General features: G+C 37.1%; 1 protein-coding gene and 1 long non-coding RNA gene across 2 annotated transcripts; one reads left to right on the top strand and one right to left on the bottom strand.

The window, feature by feature from the left end:
* Positions 1–698: 698 nt before the first annotated feature.
* Positions 699–3,497, bottom strand: LOC110922308 (probable receptor-like protein kinase At2g23200). The gene is made up of 2 exons (XM_022166622.2): positions 3,111–3,497; positions 699–2,960 (listed from the first exon to the last, which is right to left on the bottom strand). Exons 1-2 carry the CDS (start codon positions 3,459–3,461, stop codon positions 918–920), a joined length of 2,394 nt encoding a protein of 797 aa, XP_022022314.1. The 5' UTR covers positions 3,462–3,497; the 3' UTR covers positions 699–917.
* Positions 3,498–17,291: 13,794 nt separating this feature from the next.
* Positions 17,292–19,696, top strand: LOC110923299. The gene is made up of 3 exons (XR_002583943.2): positions 17,292–17,314; positions 17,980–18,068; positions 19,642–19,696. It is a non-coding gene; the product is annotated as an uncharacterized LOC110923299 (long non-coding RNA).

Raw genomic sequence — 19,696 nt, 5'->3', positions numbered from 1 at the left:
GAGAAATCAATACATAGCATAGTATATGCATGTATCATATTGCACAATATGCTAATCAAAGAAGACGGACATGCAATATCTCCGGATTGGGTGTCGGATCCTCCTACACAAGTTCAAGTTCCAGAAATATCCAACAAGACTTGCGTGATGAAGAAACTCACTTTCGGTTGAGATACGATTTAATCGAACCAGTAGGTTCTTTAGGTTTAGAGTTTCATGAGTCGGACGAGGAGTAGAGTTTTTTTTATTATTATTTTTTAATTGTAGTCTAAAATATTTCTAGTATGTTTAATTGAACTAGTACATTTTAATTTTAATGAAATTTATAATTTTAGTGTTTTATTGTTAATTTCTAATTTAAAAAATAAAAAGAAAAGTTGTGAGTGATGGAATTCCATCACTAGTGATGACCACCGCCACTAAAAAAAGCTTGTGAGTGATAGAATAGTGGTTGATGACATGGCGGAACTTGATTGCACGTTTTGTCCTTTGACCCTAATCGTGTTAGTTTTTTTTTGACATTTGCTGACATTTGTGCACCAGTCTAATAGTTTTGAGAATTGTAAGAACTTTATGTTTCCAATTCAACATATTGTCATTATTAAGTTTAATTGGCAATGAAGTTTGTGATATTGGACGGATTTTTGGACTGATTTGATGTTCTTGTTGCCATAGATGATCTTCAAACAAGAAGTGAATTAACAGAAGAAGAGAACTTGATCGGAGAAGATAAGCGGCTGCCGAATCAAGTCACCGGAAGTTTAACCTCCTTGCTGTTTCTAGATGACAACAGGTATATAGCTCTCTCAATATGACTAATGACTAATGAGTAATGAGCAAAAGGGAACATACAATACAATTACCTCATTTATGTATACATGAATAGACAAACAGTAGCTCTAAAGCCATCGTATTTACTATTGAGCTTCATCAATCTTCAACTGGGAAAACACTTGGCTTTCACTCGGGTAACTTGAGAGCGAGATCTCGCTCACTTGAGAATCATCATTGTTACATTTAGAAGGCAAGCGGTCAATCATCGACATGGACAAGAACAACGAGGTCTTCATGGTGCTATCTTCATATGCTTCTTTATCCATCACCGTTGATTGAAACTTCAACGCGTATTCTAAGTCCCACAACACATCAACCATACTCGGTCGCTCGTCTCCCGTGTTTTTCAAACACTTGTCAACTGTTTCCAAATACTTTGTTAACGAATTCAGGTGTATCTTGTCTACTAGATACGGGTCAACAATCTTCTCCACCATCCCATCCTTCAACTGTTTGATCGCCCAGTCAGCCAAATTTGCTTCCTCCAAAGGAAGCGTATTATCAACTGCGGGCCTTGCGCAGAGCACTTCAAGCAAAACGACTCCAAAAGAGTAAACATCTGACTTTTGAGTCAGTTTCATGCAACTTATGTACTCGGGATCCAGATATCCGAAACTCCCTTTGATATCCATCAAGCTTTCCTCGTCGTTTTCCCACCGAGATATCCCAAAATCAGCCACTTTTGCTATAAAATTTTCGTTAAGCAAGATGTTTGTTGACTTAACATCACCATGAATAATCCCGTGTTCCAAACCCGTGTGAAGGTAATGTAATGCTTGAGCTGCGCCAATGCAGATCTCGAGTCTCTGACTCCATGAGAGTTTCTCGATATCTTTGTCAGTGTTGTATAAATGAGCTTGAAGAGTACCCTTTTCCATATATTCGTACACGAGTATCATCTCGGATTTTTCGTCACAATACCCTATTAAAGTAACTAGATGTTGGTGTTGTATTTTTGACAAGACCATAATTTCTGTCACGAATTCTGGCCGACCCTGCCCGTGTCCTTTTCCGCCTCGTTTCATTGCAACTGTCTTTCCATCCGGAAGAGTTCCTCTATAGACCTTCCCGAATCCGCCTTTTCCAATCACTAAACTCTCATCAAAGTTTTTCGTCGCTTTTAGTATATCTACAAACTGGAACTGTAGGTTGAGATCCCGATTAGGAATTTGTGATGGGTGCTTAACGGTAAGTTCTGTATTTTTGCTTGTATATGAATTCCAGTCGTATGATGGTACTGTGTTAGAATCTCTTTCCGTCCTGACCGCGGGCTTCTTTTTTCGACACTTCAACCTGATGAAGAACGCTATTAACAAAACAAACACGAGGCCTCCAACAACACATCCAACCACAATGTACACTTTCTTCTTGTTCTTCTCACCGTTCTTAATATCGTTTACCCCTGAAATCTTCGCACTACCAACTACACCCGAGTATTTCATCAACTCCATGATCTCAAGCCCGTTCAAAAACACGGGTTGTCTTGAAGCAGGAATCGCTCCGATACTAATATTTACAAACCCTGACTCAACAGAATCCACCACAAAATCATAATAAAAGGGAATCTGTGGCGCTTTAACCATTTCACCCGGATTAATCTCCTTATTATATTGGCCATAAATGAAGAAGTTGAAGGCGCCGTTAGGAGGGTCAGGGCCTTGGCTTATAATGTCACAGAAATGAGCTCGAACAAGGTACATGGCGTTCTTATTAACACCAAAACTCCATGTAATATTATTCGCCGATGAATTAGTGCTCAATTCTCTGGCTGTTTTGTATACATCAGCTGGAGCATCGTATCTGGTAGCCCAAAATCCGTTATGATGAAACGTGCCTTGTAATGTTACGTTTTTTGCTGGATCACTTCTGAAGATGAAGGGATCATCTGGTGTCCATTTTCTTCTTAAATTGTCACGATCAATGCTCTGGCCACCAACATTAATTCTATATATTGGGCTGAAAGTATAAGATGATGATATGTTATCCATTTCACCAATATATCCGGCGGATGATACATGAGGTGAAAGGTTAACTTGCATGAATGGTCCAGATGGTGCTGTGAAAGCTTCAATGGCGTTTACAAAAGCAGAAGATGAGCCACTGGAGGGTGTGAATTCAATGGTAAACTGTCCACGAGATTGAATTCGGATTATAAGTTCTCTGATTACAATCGATTCTTTTTCTTCTAAACTAAAATTGGATAAAAGAGTGAACCCAGAAACTGACACGTCGAACTTGGATCCATCAGAAAAGAAAGAGGAAAAATGAAGGCGTACCATCATGAAAGTGTTGCTTGCATCTGCTTCGAGTTTGTACCATGATTTCTGAGTGAAAATTCTTGCTGATCGGTAGATTTCTGATGTATTGGATGTGGGGTTGTTATGCGTGGCCTTGCGGCCACCAGAAACTGAAAAGGTAGCGGGGTTTTCATCTCGGATGAATGTCTTCCCGGTGAAGTTGATATCAGAGTTTGATCCACAGTTAATGAAGTAGCGGTCTGGTAACATGTATTGTGACTGTGAGGAAACACGCGTGAGAGTAAAATGAAGAATGACGAGGGAAAAAGAAAGGGTGGATTCCATTGAAGAATTTGTGATTCTAATGAAATTGTTATCGGTTTGATTCATTCTATACGGAGGGAGGGGGAAGAAGACAACATTTGAAAAGGGAGTATCCTGTGGTTCTAATTTTATTGTAAAAGGAGGGGGAAGAAGACAACATTTCAAAAGAGAGTATCCTGTGGTTCTAATTTTAAATGGAACGTAGAAGAACAAGAAAACAAATTGCATTGTTTACTTTTATATGCTTTAAAAGTCGTTCAACTCTAACTTCATACCGATAAAAAAACTGTTGAGGAAGTCAAATTATTTACATTCCAACTTCATACAGTTACAAAAATCGGTTGTGGAAATCAAATTGTCTAATTATGTATGCTTTAAAAGTGGTAAGAAATATAATTATATAAGTTTTTGATGTAGATTTTATGGCTCCTTGCTGACCAGGTTTTAATAAAAATCCTTAGATGTTCAAAAATAAATAAATAAATAGCACAAGGTGCCGGAATTTTGTCTTCAGAAATAAATACATTTCTGTTTTCCTGATATTAAGTTGTATTGTAAATTGCAAAGCTAAGATCAGAGAAGCCTACATCAAACATGACAAAAGGAGATGTATACCATCAAAGTTTTCCTCGGGGTATGATATGCTGAAAGATGGAGAAATCAATATTCGTTAGATCAAGCCAAGGAATTGTCTGTCACATTGATTGAAATCCGCAGAGTGAAAATTGTAGATTAATTCCAGGGGGACATTTTACATATGTATCAATTTATTTTGTAGGTCTTTAATTACCGATTTAACATCATATAAAGTATGGTGTTAAAATATTGTTCATTATACATCTATTTGCAGAGCTTCCATTTATTAGCCTTTTTTGAACTATTTGTGATGTTTTTTAGAAAAAAAACATCGAAGACAAAACTTCACAGCTCCAATTATTCTATATAATTGGGTTTGTGTTAAAGGTTGATACATGCAACAAAGTATAATGTAAAAGGTTGGTCTGCGTGTTTTTTAAACCTAAAGGTTGAAACATGAAATTTTAAGTATGCATAAAGGTTCATTTCTGTATGTCTGTCAAAAAATAATTAGTGCAATTATTGACCATAAAAAAACAAATGATAATTTCTAATATATTTTAAGAAGGAAAAATATAATTTCGTTTGAAATAAAAAGCCGATAACACCATTCAAGAACTCAACAAATACAATCTACTCTCTCCAAAAAGAAAAGCTAAGCGGTATTTAATGTTGGATGAGAATCGAAATAATACTTCGAAGGAACTTCTTAAATAACGTTTCAGAAGAATACGAGTGGACTACTTGGATCTACACCCAGCGGATTAGATAAAGCCTATGACATCATGCACTAATAAGGATAAATAAATGCTTATTACAGAAATAACAAGTGTAAATTAAAAAGTATTAACAACTATATTTACTATCGACCGTCCTCAATCTTCAACTGGGAAAACACTTGGCTTTCCCTCGGGTAACTTAGAGACCGAGTTCTCCTTTACTTGAGAATCATCATTGTTATATTTAGAAGGCAAGCGATCAATCATTGACTTGGACAACAACAACGAAGTCTTCATAGTGCTATCTTCATATGCTTCTTTATCCACCACTATTTGTTGAAGCTTCAACGCGTATTCCAAGTCCCACATCACATCAATCATGCCCAGTCTCTCGTCTCCGGTGCTCTTCAAACATTTGTCATCTGTTTCCAAATACTTTCTTAATGAATTTAGGGTTAATCTTGTCCACAAGATGTAGGACATGGGTCACGATAATAATAAAAATTATATAAGTAAATAAAAAAAAAACTAGTAAAGATATCCTCTTTACATATTTGGAAAATTATAGTATATGTACCGTGTATAAATCCTTACGAATATAACGTATAATACAACATATGTATTTAAATTGATTCAAACTATGGTCTTCAACAAGAGCTTTAACCGCGTCTTCTTGTATAGTCTGTTGTGTTTTCAAACTTTTGTGTATGCTTCAACGAGGTCTTGAACCACGTCTTCTTGTACATTAATTTCCTACAAAAAGAACAAACAAATGTTGACGGTTGTGGCTGAGTCACGTGTTTAACACGCTTCCCTTAAAATAGATTTCGCGTCTCTACTAAAGAAGACGCGTCTGTCTCACAGGGTACAACAGCCGAAACAGTCTGTACTGCCGGAGAAGGCCACGCGCCCGATGTTATACAGGGTAAAATCATAGTGTTAGAACTTTTGGAAAACTAAGAATAGAAATGTAGTTGAATTGTGTAGAGAAACTTACCTCTATATGTTCCCAACATATGGATCATAAAGTACTTCTTCTCCAAGAACTCTTCATGCATACATCTCTCTTTCTTGTATCTAGCCACATCAAAAGAGACACATAGCCTACTAAGTATGCAAGAGTCATGGGTGGTGAAAAGTCCAACATAATTAGAGACTTAATTTTGCCATAAAATCTCTAATCAATTGTCATAAAAGACATCAATACACCACATGAAAAGTACTTAATTTTGCCATAAAATCTCTAATCAATTGTCATAAAAGACATCAATATACCACATGAAAAGTTTATTATACTAATAGAAAATTAAACAAGTGACATAAATAACTTTACTCAAGAGTTTGTCACTATATATAGAATTTAATATTAATAATCTCACTAAATTTCCATTCATCACATTTAAAAAATGTGACAACCCGAACTCTCGTTGTCGAGAGAAGAGTATTTTCGTAATACGTACGTTTATTATCATTATCATTATTATTATTATTATTATTATTATTATTATTATTATTATTATTATTATTATTATTATTATTATTATCGTTAATATTATTATCACTATTATTATTATTTCATGAAATAATAATACGCGACGGGAGAATTAAATTATTTACACACTTATTTAATATAACCGGACAAGTCTCGTTGAGCAAGACTTATAGTCGTTTTTATGGGATCACGCACTTGGGCTAGGCCCAAGACCCACTCTCTAAACCTAAACCTACACTATTTAAATCTTCTAAACCCTCCCCCTCTCATTTTTCTTCTCTTAACCCAAAAACCCTACTCACCCACAAAAGCACCAGCCGCACACCCCTCCTTCCCCCAAGTGCTCTCCAGCTCCGGCGACCGGAGCCACAATTTCCGGTGAGCTCTCCGACCATCCTTTCTCTCGCCACACACACACCCACTCTCACGCATCTACTTCACCTGCAACCTTCCCACTCTAAACACCCACACACCTTAGCTCCTTTCCTCTCTCCCCTGTCTGATTTACAACCGGACTCTGACCGGCGAAGCCGGTGACGGAAATGTCGGTGCTGCTATGTGGCCTCAAACAAGCTAACGACGGCGGAGGTGTTTCATGATGATGAAGGAGGTTACCGACGATGGATGGCGGCGGCGACAGCCTCTAGCCGTCATCAGTAGCGGTGGTCCTCCTCGATTCAAGTCCGGTGCAGCAATGGCGACTAGTTGCAGCGGAGGAGGTGGTGGCGGAGCTGAGGACAACGGCTGCTGCCGGAGCTTCGGCTCACGCAGTAGTGGCAGCGGGATTCCCCTTTTTGGTCTTTCTCATCTTTCGGTCAGTAGAATGTCATCCCTGATTGTTTGTGTCTTGACTCTTGATTTCTATAAGTGTTTATGCTTGGTTTAAATAGAATGTGAACTTGTTGCAAGATTTAAAAATGAACACCCGTTGATGTGGCCTTGCATCATTTTGGTGTTTTTAACTTGATATGGTTTGAATATTTGTGCCGATTGTGGGTCTCGGTTTGATAAGCATGTATGTAAACTAAGGGTGGGTAAAAGGATGTTATATCTTGAATGAAGTGTTGCAAAAACTTGGGTATTGTTTGATGATTAATGGTTAAATGTGTAGTGTAAAAGAGTGTAAATGGCTACTGTTGTAGTACTATTGATTCCTTTTGCATATGGTGGATTCTAGGCATAATATACTTGGAAATTGTTTTAGCATAAATAAGATTAGTGGTTGATAAAGTGTGATGTGCAACCTGTCTTGATAATGATGTATGACATGATTTAGAATGAGAAATGTTGGCCAATCATATGATAGATTCAACTACTAGATGGATTGGTGGTGTGATAATATTTGGAACAACAATCTGATATTGCCATGTGTTCACAAGATTAACGAAACAGTGATAGAGTCAAGATGTCTAGGATGAATAGGAATGTAAAAACCCTAAGTGATGAACTGTTTGAATGATGCTGGAAATATTTGAAAAATGTAGATTTGATCTGTTTTGGTAGGTGTATGGTGGAATAAAACATATTAATGAAATTTGATTGGGTGGCACTGATCTAGATAAGAGATCTAGAAACATCGGTGCGATTTGCGAGTCGAGACCTTGTGGTTGCGACTCGAGACCATCGATTGACAACTCGAGACCCGACATCATGCTTCAAGAGTCGAGATCAGCTTAGTTACGACTCGAGATCTCCTAATCTCGACTCGAGACCTGACTCGAGACCTCTAAGGTTGCGACTCAATTATGCACAACCCGAGACCATCTGATTTTGACTCAGGAACTCGTGGTTGCGACTCGAGACCTCGTATTCTCGAGTCGAGACCACCCGGTTTTGACTGGACAACTTTGCTTAGTTATTGGGCCGCACAAATTGATGTTATGGACTATGTGCTACTGTTGTTTAACTGTTACTGTTTGGCTGTTTTAAGCTAGGATAGGCCCAATAACGTATATTGTAGTATGACTTACGTGCTTTGTGTTAGATACGTGTAGTTGTACGTGACATTACTTGCACACGAACCTAATAAATATTTATAAACCATAATAGGGTATGGTTGACCAACGTAACACAAGTAAATTGACTACCGAGCAAAGCAAAGGTGAGTTCACTACTTTTTACTTAAAGCATGCGTTCACGGTGGTTTGGAAATGGAACGAAACAACTTTTCCTGGTTTGGAATTGGTTACTATCTCCTTGTGCGGGATGCGGTATTTCTATCTCCTTGTGTGGGATACGGGTAACAATACTATCCCCTGTGGGGGATACAAACCTACTTTTCTCCCCTTGTGCGGGACCCTTAGTTAATTACTGTTTATATGGAATGCAACGAGCAACACTAAACGAAACTCTATCACTCAAGTCCCTACTACTTAATACCGATTAGTCGAAGGGGCCAGGTGAACGGGTTATTAGTTGATAGCGCTATTTAGGTTTGACCAGCCTCACACCGACCCTTGTTACTGGGAACGGGCGTGAACTAATAGACTCTGGCAACCGTCAATGATGATAGAACATTGACAAACGAGGCACTGCGGAAACGTGGGGTTAATTTGTATTCGGTATTGGAAAAACAGTTTGGTCGCTTACTTATGGGGTAGCTCCCCATGGCATGTATAAACGGATAAATTAACTGGTTAAAACAAGTTTTTGGAATTAAAACTGAAAAACTTCAAACACGTGAACTCGCCAACGTTATGTTGACACTCTACTGCATGCTTTGCAGGTTGCTCGATACAGCTCTGGACGGACGTTGCAATCGGATGGAGTGCGTGGATCGTAAGTAACGTAATAACAAACTTGTGGTTTTCAATTATGATGCGTTTTCTTCCTCTTTCCGCTGTGAACTTAAATTATGTTTTGAAAAATTTAAATTAGGTCACTAATTATGCTAATGTTTATAATAATAACTAAATCGTTCAAAATAATTAGTGGCTAAGATCCTGGTCGTCACACGCCTCACGGAAATACTCCGCGTGTGGATTTTGAGGGTGTGACAGATTGGTATCAGAGCTATTGGTTATAGTGAACTAGGTTTTGAATATAAAATATTTTTGGTTGGGAAACAAAATATTTTTATATGAAAACCAGACTATAACCGTTCTTTAGTGGAAACCACGACACCACACTCCGGATTGCAAGGTTCGTCAATCTTAGATGCTCACCCGGTAATGGTAGGCTAACGACATTTACTTGTGCATAACTTATGTGTGTGACATGCATGTGTGTATGTGTATAATTCGCGTATATGTGTTAGTACGTATGCGTATATTTAGTATTTAACACAGTGGATCATACGAAGGCTAGGCTAGCGTGTTACGTGTTAAACAGAAGCGAGTCCTCCTAAACCTGATTCGAAACCACTATACACTAAGGGCAAGGAACCAGTTATTCCAAGCCTTTGTCCACGTATTTCCTGATATCATCCATGGATTTCGAATCGACGCGAAGGACGTTTACTCGATAGACCTGCTCAGGAAAGGCCTGCTACGGACTACACAGTGAAGTTACGAGAACGAATCGACGAAGGGGAACCACCCCTATATCATGGGATATTAGAAGAAGCGATGAAGCCATTCACATTCTTTTTACTTGTATATTTCTTTTCCCGACTTAAGCGGCGAGACTTTTTCCCTCACCCGACTGATCACCTGGATTCTTGAGGCATTCTAGTAAGTCTACACTTTTCGGGTTTCTGTCTGCACGTCCCGAACACCAAAAAGCATGCGTGGGGTATGCTTCACATTGCAGTGCCAACAATCGTATCACCTTTCCGTCGACCATGAAGTTATTTCCCCCTAATTCCTCGTTACATGGTTAATCCTTATTCAAGTTGAACCTTATACCATAGCACGCCCCGAAACCCAGCAAATTGATATCTTTCTTACAAACTGGCGTATTTGAAAGCGTGGCAAGACGAAGACACGAGCCAGTCAACCCACCGACGAGTATGGTGACCCAGATGCTTACCTTATCTTTCATTTGCCAAATCCGCTATTCCTTGACGACCTTTCTGATTCTGTGAATTGTTTCGCCAGCTTTCGTACGAATCTGCATTTATTGCTCAGATGGTATCCCCGTTTCTATCCTTCCTTTATCCCGACATCCGCGTTTCTTCGTATAGAAACCTTGACCAGATCTCTCCTTAGTTTGGTGAATTCAACAAACTCGACCTTTAGCCGGCAAACTTTTAGCCCTTGAAATTCAGCAACGTATTACTTCAATCGTGCTTTCTCGAAAACTTGTTTTCGCAATTTCACATCGAACCCCTCGACGACGCAAGTGCTACTTCGAACTCATTCGCACGACTTAGAACAATCCACTCGAACTTGATTTCCTACCAATTTGAGAAATCACATCCTGCCAGACATCTCAGTAGACCTTAAAACCTACAGGCCTGCACGACGACCATCCCTCGCTAGCTACTTCTTTTTCTGCTAACCCAATCGACGTAACACCCCTTGTCAGCAAGCGACGTTCTTTGTTCTAAATGCCCACAACTTGTGTACGACCAGCTACCTCATCGACGTCAGATAAATCCCCATTGCCGACCTTAAAGCCTTTTATGTTTTGTCTCAAGTTGAGCGCATCAATTTCGACTACCCTTCTTGCATTATCTCGCTACTTGTGTTATGTTTCACGGATTCCCTGATTCTCATCCCACTCTAGTCTGCACAAATCTCTATTTGGACGAATTTCTTTCTACGAACGTTACTCGTTGGAGCAACGAGCCAAGGGTACCCCGGAGGTAAAGACACCGCAAGCATTGTGATCAACACCTAGTCACGACACCTGAATTTTGTAACACCCCGAAAATGGGTTTGGTGATAAAACCCCATTAGCACTAAAAGACGGGTAAAATACCGTTAGCGGTAAAACTTACCCAGTAAATATTAGGATTTAAATAATTAATCCTAATATTAAATAAGAAGTGAATAAAAGCTTTTAATGAAATGAAATTTATAAGAGGCCGAGTAACGGGACTTAAAATAAAAACGGGTTATGACTTCCCGAACCCGTTAAGTTAACTAGGAATGTTTAACCTAGTTAATAAGGGGAATGTTACTAGAAATAGATGGGTTATGGTCTACTTAATGACTAACTAAACTAGAGGGACCTAAGTTGCCAAAAAGGAGATTTGAATTATAAAAAAAAAACTAAAACACAACACACATTGTGTGTGTGTGTGTGTGCGTACGCCCAGGAGCAAGAACAAGGGGTTCCAAACCCTAGTTCAACAAATCGATCAAATTGAAGCCCAAATCAAGAGCCAAATCAATGCATGAACACGAATTAGTGATCACCTCAGTGAAATGATCATAAGGTATGTGAAATTTCGTTGAATGATTCCAATTGAAATTCTGAACCAATACTTGAAACTCGAAATTCATGATGCATGATAGTTACTTGGATGAAATAGGAATGAGATAGTGATTAGGGATAAACCCTAGTCAATTACTTGTTGAAATTTTGCTTAATTCTTGTTAATTCACAATCACCATTGAAGGTGATAAGTGGGTTTTGTAAGAATATGTTAAACACTAGAATTTTGATTGTTGTTCTAGTGTAATTTGAGCTCTAGGAAGTGAACTCAGATTTTTGTTAATGTGAAAATTGATATGAACATGCTTAATTGGTATTAAGCTGGGCTAAATAACTAGTTATGAAAATTGATTGTTGATTTTATAGAATATGCCCACAAGGCGTTTGTTAAAATGCCTAAGTGAATATTCATATTGTGAATTTTTGAATGAAACGCATAATTGCCTTGTTTGACTAATTACGTGAAAGATGGGGTAAAGCGGGTTCTAATCATAATGTTGATTCGACTTAATTGCGTAAACCATGTGATCAAAAAGTAGTTAACTTTTGATAAGCTAAGTTAACTAACCATGAAGTCGAATAGTAGCTTCGGCATAGAAAATAAGTGAGGTGGAATAGTCATGATTTTATGACTAATTTAACCGCCTCGTAAATGATTTAAAATAGTTTGACGCCTAACGAGCTAGGTGGAGGCTTGGGAAAGGAAGCGGGTCAAACAAATCAAGAATGGAGGAAAAACACAATTCGGATGCAAGGTAAGTAAAGCTTACATTCTAGTTATTTGATACCTATTGGTTTGATAGGTCGTGAATATAAGTCTTGTTTTAAATTATGATGTTCCGACACGGCAAGTGCGGTCCGGAACAAAAGACAATGGTCATAAATCATGTTTAATGGATAAAAAGGAGCTAATGCGGTTAATTAGTCATGAAATGACTAAAAGATAATGAGTTTTTAAATGGTTACCTTATAAGGTAAACCATTGCAAATAATAAGGGTAAAATGGTACTTTGGTCATTTGTGGACAACAACCGTGTAATTGGGGAAAGACACATTATAGCTTGGGTCATAATGGGTCAAATAAATCAATAAATGATTTACAAGTAGAACGACTATACGGTGTAAACTGAAGTTAGTCATATAGATAAGATGGTAATAAATGCCACCTCATAGAGTTTCATGGTCCTTTAGACCAAACGGGTCAAAAGGTGAAATTATCACCCTTTGGCAATATTGATTAATAGTTGTTGAGCTATGTGATTATAGAAATAAATATCGGATGGATACGTACATCGTTATCGCTTAGCGGCTACTAAGGCAAGGTATCGAAACGAATCAATATATTGATTCGAGCCAGGTATGTATAATTGGTCAAATCATCTTTAGAACTTGAAGTTCAATGAGGGCTAAACAAGTTAAAATGGACATTGGGTTATCTTTTAAGTAAACCGAATGATTTAAGTTATTGGCATTGTGTTTTAAGAACATGATGTCTATTTAAACAAGATCCTAGTTCAAACAGTGGAATTTTGGTCAATTACGACATGAAAAGTCCTTGTTGTAAAGAAAGAGTTTAAGATGACTAAAACGCCCTCGTAAGCAAAATCGAGTAAATGAACCTTAAGAGTCGTTTAAAAACAAGGTATATGATCAAGCAAATACTTTGAATAAGTATAGAGAATGAAAAGGGTAAATCTTGGGTCAAAAGACTCAATATGAGTCTTTGTCGTAAATTAGCAATCCGACAAGAAAAACCTCGGATTATATAGATCATCTCATTGAACTCACCACAAATTTAGTTGTGGTTGAAGATCTCATAATAAGTAATGTGGTATAATAACGCTAGAAACGAATGAAAGCGTTTCATGCTCAAAATATGCCTAAATACCCTTAACGGGTCAAATTACGCATATGAGCGTAAACGGGTTTAAGATACGTAAGAAACCCGTGACTTGAACCTAATATGATAGGAATTATTAAAATTATGATTACCGTGAGAATAAGGATCAAACAAACATGTTTCGTTTGATAAAAACTTGAACGGGTCAAAACTACGGCAAATTGGAAAAGTTAGATGCAGGGTCCACCGTAAATTACGGTGACACCGTAATTTACGGTGGAGCTGATATGGTTACGATGGTAACCTACTGTTGTACGGTTGAGGGATATGAATACAGGAGCCACCGTAAATTACGGTGACACCGTAATTTACGGTGGAGATGATTTTCAAGTTCTTGTTTTTCTTTTGATAATCAATTGTTTCTCGGACTCGTGTGGTCATGATTTAAACCCCGTAAGACTAAAGCATTTCATGTTTATGAAATGTAGGTACACTATGGGATGCCGGAAGACGATCAAGCTCAACGAAGAACCGAACACGATAAAGATACACGCTTCCGCACTTTGTAACGTTGTAAATTTTAAAACAACGATTTCGATCACGTTTTGTAGAATAACTTATGAATTGTAAAAGTTTTAGTAAACCCGTATTTTTATAGCATGTGTAGTCTTAACTACACATCTAATTGTTGGTAATTACATATAAAATCGTTAATTAGTAAGCAGGGTGTTACAAGTTGGTAATCAGAGCTCATGGTTAAAGAGTAAGGTGTGTTCGGTTCGAGGCTTGATCGCAAATCCGGTAAGTACATGCATGTTAATAGCTTAGCATGCTAAAGTGTTGTAAACAACACATAGGGCTATCGTGTGATACACGTTACCCCAATTAAAATGATTAATATGGTTGACGAAAATACGCGCGTTGACGCGTATAGTAGAAAAAGCCTTGTATTATAATACGAGCGATTATTGAAGTTGACATTACTAACTCTTGTGAATGTTGCAATTGAAGGAAAACCGCGTCTGAAGATGGCGGGAGTTGAACGAATTATGGATATGATGATGGAACGGTCCGAGGTATGATAGGAAGAGCATACTCATCAAGGACCAAAATCGCGTAACGGCCGCGAACAAGACTAATGACAAGAGAAGCCCGTTAGGGAAAGCATTACCAGGTGCACACTTTTAAATTTAATCGTACGAGTCGTTATATGCAACAAACGCGCAAGTAATAACGGTTGCATATACATATCATAGAACTTGGAAAACCTGATTTCCAAGAGAAATTTAATAGGAAATGTGTTATTCACAATGATGAATAACAAATAAATAACAAGACTTGTTTATATAGAAACTTGGACAAGAGTGATCATCCAAGTAAATATTCTCAATATAAATCCTATTGAGAAAAGTAATGATCACATCAATGAATGTGAATAAACGTTTACAAAAAGAGACATTGTACATGTTCAAGGAATAAACGACTAAAACTAATAATTGTTAACTAACAATTAAATAAAGTTTTACCAAATGAAACCATAAACATGGAGATAATTTGAGGCGTTACTTACATAGGGCGTGATGTGAAAACTATAAAAAGGTCGTGTACGTCATGTGTTAAATCGCTTACTCTGGCCAAGTAAGTAGTGGCATATGATACCACGAGTTTCTTATAGCGGACACATTTACATCCGATGTAGTAAGGGCGGAGTAAATGGGACTAATTAAAAAGTACCCCAAATGAATCAGATAAGCAAAATATTTGATAATAATGTAAACGCACAACCGAGTGACTGAAGCGTATTACATCAGGATAATGAGCCCGAGCAAAGGGACAAAGAAGCAAGTAAAATGATTTAGACAAGTATTGGGAGGGAGTGATACTTACACTCGAACCCATAAAACGCAAGCAAGTAAAATGATTTAGACAAGTATTGGGAGGGAGTGATACTTACACTCGAACCCATAAAACGCAAGCAAGTAAAATGATTTAGACGAGTATTGGGAGGGAGTGATACTTACACTCGAACCCATAAAACGCAAGCAAGTAAAATGATTTAGACAAGTATTGGGAGGGAGTGATACTTACACTCGAACCCATAAAACGCAAGCAAGTAAAATGATTTAGACAAGTATTGGGAGGGAGTGATACTTACACTCGAACCCAGAAAACGCAAGCATGTAGAATGATTTAGACAAGTATTAGGAGGGGGTGTACTTACACTCGAACCCGGAAAATGCAAATATGTCCTTAACGGGTCGTTTTTGTAAAACGTCAAACTTAAGGACAAAGTCGGAATATAAAAAAAAATGAAACCTTAGACTACGGTCAAGGTCAATTGAAGTTCAAGAGCGAAAATAAACGATTCCAAACATAATAAGAGATGCCTTGAAGCTATATATATATATATATATATATACACACTTGAATACAGACAAGAATAAAAGAGTGATCTATGGGATCAACATAACCTTTAGGGTTATAAACAAATGAGAGATATACGGACTAAAACGACCCACGGGTCATGATTAGAAAGAAGTTATAAGGACTCCGCCTTGAGGAGGTGAATGTCTAATAAAAAATAGCCCTTAAGGCTAAGTGATAAAACCTACGGGTTAGATGGAATAAAGCGAGGAAATCAGTTAAGAATCCCCGCATAAAAACTAAGACTGTAAAGGGTTAAATTATGGACTGTCAATATCCTGGTATGGATGATTGACAAAAGTTAAAGGGAAGATTCTAAAACTAAAACTTCGGCTTTAGTAAGAAATAATGTTTTTACAAACATAAATTCTGATAGGAAATTAAATAGTAAGCATGAAAGATACAAGTCTTGACACTGATAGGCGCAAGACTATATATTCGAAAAGTGATATTTTCGAAAATGAAAATTTGATATAAATTAAACATGAAGTAACAAAATCACGGTCAAAAAATGTAATGTGAAGTAGAATCACAATATAACCAAGCAAGCGGTAAAGAGTAACTGGACTAATAAGTCTAAACAGTGAGACCCAGCAAGGTCATTTAAATAAATTGGGTTTGCTTGTAAGCGGTAGGTTCGGTATAACTGAACCAAATAAATAAATCTGAAAACAAAAGAAAGTATTGCTAAAAGTGAAATATTTCACCAAGGACCCTTAAACGGGTCAAGGTGACAAATGCACCAAGAGTTCGATAATATATAAAAGCGATGGAAATCGCTAAGTTAACTAAACTAGTAAAAATAACGGAATTACGTTATTTCAAGTTACATTATGTCGCATGAGATATGTAGAGGTTCTGTAACCAAAAAGATATTACCATAATTTTTCTGGTAATGATAATAATTGATTAAAGTATGAGTAATACTTAAGAGATTACTCAAGTCAAACGCATTGAGTTTAGAAACTCAATGAACTATGTAAGCAAGGTTTCGAGGACGAAACCTCTTTAAGGGGGGTAGACTTGTAACACCCCGAAAATGGGTTTGGTGATAAAACCCCATTAGCACTAAAAGACGGGTAAAATACTGTTAGCGGTAAAACTTACCCAGTAAATATTAGGATTTAAATAATTAATCCTAATATTAAATAAGAAGTGAATAAAAGCTTTTAATGAAATGAAATTTATAAGAGGCCGAGTAACGGGACTTAAAATAAAAATGGGTTATGACTTCCCGAACCCGTTAAGTTAACTAGGAATGTTTAACCTAGTTAATAAGGGGAATGTTACTAGAAATAGATGGGTTATGGTCTACTTAATGACTAACTAAACTAGAGGGACCTAAGTTGCCAAAAAGGAGATTTGAATTATAAAAAAAAAACTAAAACACAACACACATTGTGTGTGTGTGTGTGCGTACGCCCAGGAGCAAGAACAAGGGGTTCCAAACCCTAGTTCAACAAATCGATCAAATTGAAGCCCAAATCAAGAGCCAAATCAATGCATGAACACGAATTAGTGATCACCTCAGTGAAATGATCATAAGGTATGTGAAATTTCGTTGAATGATTCCAATTGAAATTCTGAACCAATACTTGAAACTCGAAATTCATGATGCATGATAGTTACTTGGATGAAATAGGAATGAGATAGTGATTAGGGATAAACCCTAGTCAATTACTTGTTGAAATTTTGCTTAATTCTTGTTAATTCACAATCACCATTGAAGGTGATAAGTGGGTTTTGTAAGAATATGTTAAACACTAGAATTTTGATTGTTGTTCTAGTGTAATTTGAGCTCTAGGAAGTGAACTCAGATTTTTGTTAATGTGAAAATTGATATGAACATGCTTAATTGGTATTAAGCTTGGCTAAATAACTAGTTATGAAAATTGATTGTTGATTTTATAGAATATGCCCACAAGGTGTTTGTTAAAATGCCTAAGTGAATATTCATATTGTGAATTTTTGAATGAAACGCATAATTGCCTTGTTTGACTAATTACGTGAAAGATGGGGTAAAGCGGGTTCTAATCATAATGTTGATTCGACTTAATTGCGTAAACCATGTGATCAAAAAGTAGTTAACTTTTGATAAGCTAAGTTAACTAACCATGAAGTCGAATAGTAGCTTCGGCATAGAAAATAAGTGAGGTGGAATAGTCATGATTTTATGACTAATTTAACCGCCTCGTAAATGATTTAAAATAGTTTGACGCCTAACGAGCTAGGTGGAGGCTTGGGAAAGGAAGCGGGTCAAACAAATCAAGAATGGAGGAAAAACACAATTCGGATGCAAAGTAAGTAAAGCTTACATTCTAGTTATTTGATACCTATTGGTTTGATAGGTCGTGAATAATAAGTCTTGTTTTAAATTATGATGTTCCGACACGGCAAGTGCGGTCCGGAACAAAAGACAATGGTCATAAATCATGTTTAATGGATAAAAAGGAGCTAATGCGGTTAATTAGTCATGAAATGACTAAAAGATAATGAGTTTTTAAATGGTTACCTTATAAGGTAAACCATTGCAAATAATAAGGGTAAAATGGTACTTTGGTCATTTGTGGACAACAACCGTGTAATTGGGGAAAGACACATTATAGCTTGGGTCATAATGGGTCAAATAAATCAATAAATGATTTACAAGTAGAACGACTATACGGTGTAAACCGAAGTTAGTCATATAGATAAGATGGTAATAAATGCCACCTCATAGAGTTTCATGGTCCTTTAGACCAAACGGATCAAAAGGTGAAATTATCACCCTTTGGCAATATTGATTAATAGTTGTTGAGCTATGTGATTATAGAAATAAATATCGGATGGATATGTACATCGTTATCGCTTAGCGGCTACTAAGGCAAGGTATCGAAACGAATCAATATATTGATTCGAGCCAGGTATATATAATTGGTCAAATCATCTTTTGAACTTGAAGTTCAATGAGGGCTAAACAAGTTAAAATGGACATTGGGTTATCTTTTAAGTAAACCGAATGATTTAAGTTATTGTCATTGTGTTTTAAGAACATGATGTCTATTTAAACAAGATCCTAGTTCAAACAGTGGAATTTTGGTCAATTACGACATGAAAAGTCCTTGTTGTAAAGAAAGGGTTTAAGATGACTAAAACGCCCTCGTAAGCAAAATCGAGTAAATGAACCTTAAGAGTCGTTTAAAAACAAGTTATATGATCAAGCAAATACTTTGAATAAGTATAGAGAATGAAAAGGGTAAATCTTGGGTCAAAAGACTCAATATGAGTCTTTGTCGTAAATTAGCAATCCGACAAGAAAAACTCGGATTATATAGATCATCTCATTGAGCTCACCACAAATTTAGTTGTGGTTGAAGATCTCATAATAAGTAATGTGGTATAATAACGCTAGAAACGAATGAAAGCGTTTCATGCTCAAAATATGCCTAAATACCCTTAACGGGTCAAATTACGCATATGAGCGTAAACGGGTTTAAGATACGTAAGAAACCCGTGACTTGAACCTAATATGATAGGAATTATTGAAATTATGATTACCGTGAGAATAAGGATCAAACAAACATGTTTCGTTTGATAAAAACATGAACGGGTCAAAACTACGGCAAATTGGAAAAGTTAGATGCAGGGTCCACCGTAAATTACGGTGACACCGTAATTTACGGTGGAGCTGATATGGTTACGGTGGTAACCTACTGTTGTACGGTAGAGGGATATGAATACAGGAGCCACCGTAAATTACGGTGACACCGTAATTTACGGTGGAGATGATTTTCAAGTTCTTGTTTTTCTTTTGATAATCAATTGTTTCCCGGACTCGTTTGGTCATGATTTAAACCCCGTAAGACTAAAGCATTTCATGTTTATGAAATGTAGGTACACTATGGGATGCCGGAAGACGATCAAGCTCAACGAAGAACCGAACACGATA

This window comes from Helianthus annuus, chromosome 9, assembly GCF_002127325.2.
Source record: "Helianthus annuus cultivar XRQ/B chromosome 9, HanXRQr2.0-SUNRISE, whole genome shotgun sequence".
Lineage (NCBI taxonomy): Eukaryota > Viridiplantae > Streptophyta > Magnoliopsida > Asterales > Asteraceae > Helianthus > Helianthus annuus.
The sequence above is the reverse complement of the archived record's forward strand: the minus strand, read 5'-3'. Positions and strand labels throughout refer to the sequence as shown.

Coding starts and splice junctions, on each gene's coding strand:
- LOC110922308 (XM_022166622.2), bottom strand. CDS start 3,461: ATGAATCAAACCGATAACAATTTCATTAGAATCACAAATTCTTCAATG. Junction 2,961..3,110: donor CAAGCAACACTTTCATGATG/GTACGCCTTCAT, acceptor TCTCGTGGACAG/TTTACCATTGAATTCACACC.